This window comes from Lagopus leucura, unplaced genomic scaffold (assembly GCF_019238085.1).
Source record: "Lagopus leucura isolate 7727_CA_CO unplaced genomic scaffold, USGS_WTPT01 Super-Scaffold_100043, whole genome shotgun sequence".
NCBI classification, from domain to species: domain Eukaryota; kingdom Metazoa; phylum Chordata; class Aves; order Galliformes; family Phasianidae; genus Lagopus; species Lagopus leucura.
This window is the reverse complement of record NW_024962290.1, coordinates 3,474,666-3,484,390: the sequence shown is the minus strand read 5'-3', so window position 1 is coordinate 3,484,390 and position 9,725 is coordinate 3,474,666. Positions and strand designations below refer to the sequence as shown.

The 9,725-nt window shown below is 54.4% G+C and overlaps 1 protein-coding gene across 1 annotated transcript; it reads right to left on the bottom strand.

Annotated features, from left to right (window-relative positions):
• Positions 1–3,184: 3,184 nt before the first annotated feature.
• LRRN2 (leucine rich repeat neuronal 2) lies at positions 3,185–5,372 on the bottom strand. Its single transcript, XM_042884174.1, has one exon. The coding sequence runs from the start codon at positions 5,273–5,275 to the stop codon at positions 3,185–3,187; it is 2,091 nt and encodes a 696-aa protein (XP_042740108.1). The 5' UTR covers positions 5,276–5,372.
• Positions 5,373–9,725: the final 4,353 nt, after the last annotated feature.

Genomic DNA, 9,725 nt, shown 5'->3' with positions numbered 1-9,725 from the left:
ACACACACCAGGATTTTGGGATGCACCACAGCCTCTCCCCCCATAGCAGATGTTCCCCCCTCTCCTGCAGCCTGCTGTCGCTCCGCTGCATTATTTATCCACTTGGTAACATTTGCTGGGATTTAGTGTTTAATAACTGTCACTCCAATATATCTTTCCTTAATCCCCCTCAGATCTGGCACGGTGGCAATTTGAAATATTTATCAGCTCCGTTTGTGTGTTCGCTGTTAAGGTTGCAATTTTCTTGTAATTAAAGATTTACAAGATGCTGCGTGAGGTGTACAAAGGGTTGGTAAGGACCAAAGCCCTCTGGCATTCAAGCTGGAAACCAGCAGCTCCCCATAGGTTTTCCATGGGTCTGAGTGATAGGGCAGCCACCCCCATGCATCTCCAAACAGGTTTTGCTGTTGTTTTTCCCCACTGCTGCTCTCAGTGTGGCTCCTCGTGGTGCAAAGCAGCTATCTGCAAGGGATGGGACTTTCAGCCCCCTGCTGCTGTGGCTTTGCCCTTCCAAACCCTCACACTGCTGCTCTCCCTATGGCTCACTGCCTGCTCCTCCCAGTTGGGTTCCAGCTCCTTGTTCCCTATCAGCATCCATTTCCCATTAGCAGGAGCCCTGCCACATGCAAACCCAAACAAAATTTCCCCTCCCTGCTCCTCATTAGGATTTAACACAGCTCCAGAATGAGTCCACGGATCCCTGGCTCACCAGCATCCATAGCACATTGCCATGGTGTGACAAAGCAGCACTGTGTCCCCAAACCTTTGCTTCTTTGGTGACCCCCCCAAAGCAGCAGGTGAGCCCTGAGCACCCCAGTGCAAGGGGGAAGCATCCCAAAACACAGAACAGGGATTGGAAATGAAGCAAAGCAGCTAATTGCAAAGCACCCCCTCCCAACACCAAGGAGGTCAGTGCTTGCCTGGCTCAAAGCAGACCTCCATCTGCCCCAGCTGCTCTCCATCAGTGTGATTGATGGGCACCTCATTGCCCACCTGAGCTCAACTGAACCCATTTCCTCAGTGGTTGGCTCGTGTAGGAAGCTAGAGCTGCAGTATGCAAGGGGCTGAGAGGCTCTCTTTCCGTTTCCCCATCTTCAGGGCATTGCAGCAGAGCAGGGAGAGGTGATGGAGCGTTTGGAGGGAGAGATGCTCACCGTGGAGATTGACAGGCAGGTCTTCCTGGAGGTTTTTTGAGCTGCGTCTGCTTCATCCTAATGGCATCATGCATATGGATAACACTGCTGACATTTCCCAGGGAGGTTGGACGTTTTAATTCAAATCATTCTGGAGGAAGTGCTGGAGGAGAGGCCTGCTTTGATTCCCTAATGAACCAATAACGATGTGCCCACTGCACTTCTCTGGGAGCCCAAAGGACGGGGATGTGGGGGCTGCCCAGCAATGGGTGCTGAGTGCAGGGCAGTGCTGTGGGGCTGCATGAAAGAAGGGCCCCTCTAGAAACTTGTTTTATTAGGAGCTTAAAATAGAGCCTGGCGTGCTGTGTTCTCAGTTGGCTCTGCCAGAAGCTCTCTTGCATATGGGATCCATGATGCTGCTTGCACTGAGAAAGAGGAGGAGGAGGGATGGAGGGTGGAAGAAGCAGAAATGAGACGTGGAGAAATGAGAATCCAGCCCTGGATCTGCTTTGACTTTGGTGGCAGATTGAAGAGCTCTCCTGCTTTCCACTGCAGGCTCAGCCTGCGAGCAGAGGAGGATCCATGAGCCCTATAACGCTTTGCAGCCACTATAATTCACCCTGAAAAGCTCATTTCTGGCCTGATGCCCCCGATCAGGAGCTGGAAATGGCACGAAAAATTGCAGAGGGGAAATTTATTGCTGGGCTTGGTGCAGGATGCTGAGATTGAGCTGTGCAGTGAGGGCTGTGGGGTGCTGCCTCACAGTGCTGCATGGGCTCCAGCATGGGGACAGAGAGGGGTTTCACCTGACACAGCACACTGATAATGAATATCAGCAGCAGTGAATAGTGGATGAGGCACTGATGGTGCTCTCCAGCTGCTGCCCACAGCCAGGTCTATGGACAGGGGGTATAAATGGTTTGAAAACAGCTCCTTTTGGGAGTGAGGGATTTGGGATCTCCCTATGGAGGAAGGGAGCTGTACCCTGCCCCAGCTGAATTTACTGCATGCATCTTGCATTTCAATCTCTGGTTTGCAGCACTGCTTATTTCTCAGCAGCTCTTTCAGTGGCTTGCAGCAGCCATTTAACTGACCTGCAGTGCAGTGCAATGGGCCCCATTCCTTTGTGACTTCAACTGATGGTCAGAGAAAGCAGGAGAGCAGATTCCATGCTTTCCCCTCCCTTCACTTCCCACAGTGTACAGCAGTGCAGGGGCTGAACTGTCCTGGGTCCCATTCCCTCCTGCATCTGAAGGAAGGTTTGTTACCATCAAGCCCTCTTGCTGCACAGCAGTACATACAGAAATTTAGAAGAAAAACAAGAAAAACAAGAATATCCTTCCTCCCCCTTTCCCCCTTCCTCTTTCTGTAACATCACCCTCCGAAGTTTACAAAACAGCCATGAGATTGCACTTGCAGGACATGGGGTTGCAATCAGGCAGCCCTACAGGGATGCCCATTAAGAGATGCGTCACTGCTGCCACTTCTGCTCCGTTTGCCCCACGTGGCTGCCATCCATCCCCTCTGCTTCGCTCTGGGGGATGGCAGCGAGCAGCAGGAAGGAGCTGGGGGTGGGTTTGTGGCTGATTACTCAAGAAAAACAAGAAGCAAACAAAGGAAAACTCATCCTAAAGGGAAAGACTTTGTTTTTTTTTCTTCCTTTTTTTTTTTGTTTTTTTTTTGTTTTTTGTATTTCCAAAGCAAGGACTGTCCAACCAGGGCGTGTGGGAAGGGGTGACCTGCTGCCCATCCCTATGGCTCTTCAACCATCCCAGCTGTCCCAGGGCTGCTTCTAGGAGCTACACGCAGATCCAGACCATGTAGAGCTCTGCAAGCCCCGCGGCCAAGCTCTGCTCCTCGACATCCCCACGCTGCTTTGTCTCTTAGCCAAGTCCGTGATATTACACCATGTCTTCACTTTTTGTTCTGTTTTGTGTGATTTTTTTTTTTTCTTTTTCTTTTTTCTTTTTTTTTTTTTTTTGGTAAAAAATAGTTTCTCCCTCCCTCTCCCCACCCCCACTCCCCACCCAACCCAACCAATGTGACAGCCTTCAGGAGTCCAGGGGTGCCGCCTGCACCTCCACAGCCAGGAGCTGCCCGCTGCGTGGCCCCTGAGCCCAATGCTGGGCGAGACGGGGGTAAACCACTTGCACAGCCCCTGCATCCCATAGTGCATCACCAGCCCTCCTGGGCTCGTCCCCAGAACCACAGCGAGCCACCAGGCAAGTGGCCAGCAGCAGGATGCTGAGTGCCAGCAGTGTCAGGAGGCACTGCCTGTCCCCCAGGAAGCGGTGGTGGCGGATGGCCTCTTTAGTCCTGGCGTTGACGCATGCCACCTTGGCCTGCAAGTCTACAAAGGCCACGTGGAGGCAAGCCCAGTACTCCGTGTCCTGGTGGAGCCGGGTGATGTTGTACGCGTGGGTCCCCAGCGGGATGCGAGCGACGTTGGTTGTGTCCAAGCTGGAGCTGAGCAGGAAGCTGGACCAGGTGAGGTTGGAGGAGACGGCGTTGAGGTGCGGCTTCCAAGTGAGCAGGATGTGGTAGGGCTGGATGTCCAGCACCACCAGCTCCAAGCTGGCCTCGCTATGCGGGAAGGAGCTGTTGACCAGCACGGTGATGCTCTTGGTGTCTGCCCCCAGCAAGTTGTGGGCCACGCAGGTGTAGAGCCCGGCCTCCTGCGCTGAGATCCCCATGATCTCCAGAGTCCCTTCGGGGTGCACCTTGTAGCGTCCGTCATGTGCATAGGGGATTAACTTCACCCCCGAGGGGGTGACCCAGTAGATCTCCGGATCCGGCTCTGCCATCGCCCGACAATGCAAGGAAATGTTGTCACCATCCGTCACTTCCAGACGGGAGGGAAAACTCTGGGTGGAGATGAGAGGCAGACACCGATCCGCCATCTCTCGGAAGGGGACGTCCCGAATGTGCCTCCTGTTGAGGTCGGGGGGCTCAGCACACAGCGTGGACTGCGGCTCGATGAAGCGGATGCGGGTCTCGGTGCTGTTGACCCAACGGATGACGCAGTCGCAGCGGATGGGGTTGCTGTGGATGCTGATCTCCTGCAGGTTGGGCAGGGACTCGACCGTCTGCTTATGCAAGGCACTTAGGGCGTTGTTGTTGAGCATGAGGGTTTCCATTTGGGGAAGGTGGTGGAAGGCGTTGGGGTGGATGAAGGACAGCTTGGGGTTGTTGGTGACGTCCAGCTTGGTCAGCTCGGGGAGGTTGATCAAGGCGAACTTGTCAATGGACACCAGCTCCTCCATGTTGTTGAGCCCCAGCTCCTTGAGGTGCAGCATGTTGGTGAAGTCACTCTGCCTGACCCTCTGCAATGGGTTTTTGTTCAGATCCAGGAACTTGAGGCTGGGCACTCGCTGCAGCGCCCTTTTGGGGACGGTCACCAGCTTGTTGTCATAGAAAGAGAGGCTCTCCAAGCTGCGCAGCCCCTCCAGCGCGTAGTCCGAGATCTCCCGCAGGTTCATCCCAGCCAGCACCAAGCTGCGAAGGTTTGACAGGGGCCTGAAATTCATATCCAAGATAGCATCCACCCTGTTGCCTCCGATCATGAGAATCTCCAGGCTGGGCAGCATCTGGAACCAGCGGCTGTCCACCATCCGCAGGAGGTTGGAGTTGAGATGCAGGCGCAGGAGGCTGCCGAGGCCGGCGAAGGCACGGGGCGCGATCCTACGCAGTTGATTGTGGTTCAGGTAGAGCTCCTGCAGGCTGCCCAACCCTGGGAAGCTGCTGTCGGGCAGCTCGGTCAGCCGGTTCTCCTCCAGGTGCAGGCTGAGCAGCTGCGGCATGCTCTTCAGGCCGAAATCCCAAACATTAGAGAAGCTGTTCTGCGACAGGTCCAGCTCTGTGAGGTTTCGGAGATAGTCCAGCTCGCTCTGCTCCAGCCTGGCGATGTTGTTGCTTTGCAGAAGCAATGTGTGCGTCCCCGCTGGCAGATCCTCGGGCACGGCAGTGATGAACAAATCATTGCAGTCCACGGTGGCAGCCTCCCGGTATGCAGAGCGCGGGGTGTACCAGGGTCTGATCTGGCACACGCACTGCAGAGGGCATTTCACCTTCCAGGGTACGATGGGGATGGCAGCAGCAGCCACTACGTAGAGCAGCAGTGAGCTGCCCTGGAAACCTCTCATTTTTGGGTGGTGGGACCGGCCTTCCTTCGGTCAGGAAAAGCTCAGGGGGTGCAGCCAGAGAGGGGCATGGGGTGACCGTGGTGGGGACGGGGTCTGCAGGAGGAGATGCCCCAAGCGAAGCCCTCGGAGCAATCAGCCCCCACTGCCCTGCCTGCCCCCCCCCCAGCTGAGGGCACATCACCCCCTGAGTGGGACCAGTCCTCTAATCAGAGCTTCGCCTCCTCTTCCTCCCCAGTGGGTTCATTTTGGCACTCTGCTGCATTTTCCTGGTTGCTCCTCAAGATCATTCCTGAAAGAGGGCAGACGAGGAGTTGCATTAGAGGAGACCTTACACACATGGCACGGGCTGGAGAAGCAAAGCCCCATACACGGGAGCTCCAGCATCAGCCCCAAGACATACTAATACATCCACTTCACCTGCTTTGTATCAGCAGCATCACCTCTCCCCTCCCAGCCCAAGAGACGTTGGCTCATGGTTGCTCTGTACAGGGCTACCAGCAGCCCATGGACCTCTCACACCCGTCTCATCCTCTTTAGTCCTACATTGCCCTGGCCTGGGGAATCCCACCCCAGCTGCCCACTGCAAACCAGAGGAGAGGCTGGGACCAACCATCCAACCCCAAGCATGCACCTCAGCACTTAAAGCACTGCTAGGATCTAATTAACAGGACCAGGAGTGGCTGAACTCATTAGAGGCTCCTGGAAGAATAGAGAAGCCCGTTAACCCCATCCCTGCTGGGTGCACCCCCTCGTATCACCCCCTTGTTCTCCCTATAAAGGGCTTCCAAACAAACTTTGTTCAGCATCGACTCAACCAAACTGATGCCAGAATCGATCCCTGCACCGCCTGCTGTGGGGGCACTGCCTTTAAAGCACCTCCTGCATTATAGGAGGGGAAGGTGGTATTGATTTCTGCTGCTTCTGATGGACCCTCATCTTTCTTTTTAAATGCACGGACACTCCTGTGGCTGTAAATCTCTCCAGCCATTAAAATATCATAGATTTTTTTCTCCTTAAGAAGAAATAATACGAAGGAATATATATATGTATTCTAATATGTCATTATGGTTGTGAAGAAGAGCCCAGAAAAGTGCTCTTGCCCAGGGTTGGCTATGGAAAGCCCTGTGTGTGAGGTGATGCTCCAATGGCCTGGGTGGTTGTATAGCAAAAGGACCCGAATTTACAGAAAACCATCATTTTCTGCTTGTGTTTCTGGTTCTGTTGGACACATTCCCCAAACGGATCAGGGAGGGCTGATGCTGTGCACACAGCATTGCATCAAGAGGCAGCAGAAGCCCAGAGGGGGGAAAAAGAAGAAGAAGAAAAAAAAAAATAGCACAAAATAGAAAAGCAACGAGAATGAGAATTGATGAGGCACAGAGAAGGGAAGAGTCTTTTCATCAGCAAGTTTGCTGGATGGAGCCAGGAGATAAATCACTGCATGGAAGGAGCTTTGGTCGCTGCTGCCTCTCCCCTGCTGCCACGGAGCAGCCCGGCTGCGGGAGATGGATGGCTGCAGCTGAGCCGGCTCCCTGCCCTCCCCTCTCCCTTAGCAGCAGGGAGAGGGGCTGATGGTCCCCGGGGTGTGCAATGGGGCAGGAGGTGATGGAGAGCCTCTGTCACCCTGATAGGGTGCCGTCTGGGGAAAGGCAGAGGTTGAGCAGTGGATCTTCTCTGCAAGCAGCATCAATCCTGCAGTGGTGTCCCCGGGTGATGTCCCCAAGGTTTAGCAGCCATCTCAACCACCCTGGGTGCACAGCACTGCCCTCCTCTTTTCTGAATGGCAGCTTTACCGAATCTGAGTGTGGCTGTCACAGCTTTCCCATTTCGCTGTGCTCAGGCAGCCGTGAGCCTCTGCATCCCCATCAGTGCAGTGCCAGATGACAAGTGGCAGCCAGATGCTGGAGGACCTGTCCGTCCCCCCCCAATGCCTTTTTGCTCTTTTCCAGGGCATGATGCCATGGAGGAGCCCAAGGGGGATCCAACCCTTGCGTGCAGGGAGCAGGAGGGTGGGAACACACAGCTCTGCAGGGCTTTGCAGCCTGAGATGCACACGCTTGCTCCAGCCCAGCAGGATCCTCTCTGTGCACTGAGATACCGAGATCAGACCCGTGTGTGCATCTCTCCTGTGTGCACCCCCACGGAAGGGATTTATGGCAGAGCTTCACCCCTCCTTCAGCTTGGGTGATGTTTATCCCTGTGCTGAAGTCACATCTGCGCTGCTCAAACCTCACAGGTTGTGTTAACGAGAAAACCAGCAGCGAGTTAAAGGGTTCTGTATTGATTACTTGCAAAACTTGGAAGTAAGGCGCCCTGCGGCGATCTGAAATGCTCCTCTATCCCTCTTTGTCTGCAGCATTCCATCCTGCAGGGCTTTGCTGTGATGGCTCGTTGGTGTGGTGTGGTTGGGGATAAGCACAGCATCACCATGTTAACAGCCTTCGGTGGCTCTGGAAGTGAAATGCCAGTGCTGGAGCATCGCTGTGGGCTGTGTGATGGTGTGGAGCATAGGATCAACCCCGAGCTACAATGTGCTGAGTACATCCCAAGGGATCTCTGAACTGCAGCATTCTGGATGAGCCACAACTGCGATCCTGGCAGTATCCACTAGATAGCTGTTAATCTCTAATGAATGCTTTTAATGATCCCCTGCTTAACATACAATACCTGACGTGTTAAATCTCATTTAAAGTGCTGAGGTCCAGTCGTTATAGGGGGCTGATGGTGGTGGGGTGGAGTGGGAAATGATGGAGCTGTGGGTGCCCCTGTTCGTGGTGGGGATTGGGAGGTGATGGTCTATAGAGGTCCTTTTCAATCCCAACCCTTCTGCGATTTGAGGCACACAGCCTCGTGGTGTTGGGCTGATGGTTGGACGCGGTGATCTCAGTTTTCTTTTCCAACCTTAATAACTCGATGATTATTCTATGACTCAAGGATTCTCCCCTCCCCACCGCAGCCATCTGCCGATGCTCCAACCAGCTCTGATTTCCTTCCAGCCCTCCAACAGCAATGGGCAGCACTACCTCCATTGGTGCACGTGGGATGTGGGAGTGAAAAGAGGAAGAGATGGAGTGCTGCAGCTCAGCATCATGCGTGGCTGTGGCTGGAGACCTCAGCAGAACCTCTGCTGGATGCGAGTTCTGCTTTTCTCCCACACGAGGAGCTGATGGAAGCTTTGCCATGCACACGTGGCACTGTGGATCAGAGATGCTCAGCTTCCATCTCAGCCTCACGTTGGGAGCGCAGCAAAACCCTCTGGGCTTGCATTCTGTTGTGTCCACACAAACCTTGTGTACGAAGCAATGGCACAGCAATGGCACAGCAACGCTCAGCGTTTCTGGAAGCTGAATGCCTCCCCGGCCCTCCTGCTGCAATCCTGTGTTCAGCAGCACAGCTGGGTTGCAGCATCAGTACCCCAGGGTGGAAAAGCAGCCTCTCCATTGAGCGCAAAGCAACCACCCCAGACCTCGGCAGGGAGTTTGCTGCCACGTCAGAAAATAAACCAATAAATAAATAACTACAAATCCACCCAATCCCTCCGGTAACGTGGCAACTCCCCAGCACTGCTTTTCTCATCTGTATGCTTTGTCACAGCCCCGCACCATCCGCCGGGTGAGTGCCATGGCAACGCTGTGGTCTTTAAACACAGGAGTTTGTGCTGTGATGGCAAACAGCATTAGGCAATTTAATTAAGCAGCTGGCAAAGGAAAAACTTTGCCTGTTTGAGGCGTTTTATTAAATTCGGGGGCATTATGCAGCTTGCTGCATGGTTGGAGGGACGCTCCTTCCCCGGCCCTGCTGCAGCTTCAAAGCCAATAAACAGCATGGAGTAGAGGATGGGAAATCCTACATGGATCCTTGCAACCAGCAAAGGCACGGATGGGGCAAAGCCATTCTCTGTGCTGAGCTGCTACCCCTCAGAAAGCATTTGCACAAGGCAGGGAGCAGAGCCCTGGGTTGCTGCTCTGGGTGTTTCTTTCCTCTGTTAAGCCACGTTTTGTGCAAGCAGACTCAGGGACTCTGCTTGCTGCCTGAGGGCCTCGTCCTGCAGCTCTCCTGGCAGGGAGGGAGATAAGGTTGGTTCTGCTCATCCAGGAAGAAACCAGCAGATAAAATGCTGCCAGGGAGCGTGCAAAGCAAACAGCTCCACTGCTGCATCTCCTATCAGCCCCATCCACCCGCAGCCGGCGGGCAGCAGCCACGCTCACACCCTTATCAGACTGCTGCTCCCCACCCCCCCAACAGTGCTTTGGGTGGTTTTTAATGAGGAGGGTTGGGAAATGAGGCTGCTCTGCCTCATCTTTTACTTTCAGGCTCTGGACCCACAGGTGTCCCTGGCTTCTGTGCTGGCCCTGAGTGGTCCTGTGCCACCCTCCAGCTATGGGAAGCCCCGAGGCTGTTTCATTGAGATAACTCCACCAGGAGCCCTGGGGCTGCCTGGTTTCAGGGT

Bases quoted from the DNA above. Each gene is read 5' to 3' on its own strand.
- LRRN2 (XM_042884174.1), bottom strand. From the start codon at position 5,275: ATGAGAGGTTTCCAGGGCAGCTCACTGCTGCTCTACGTAGTGGCTGCT.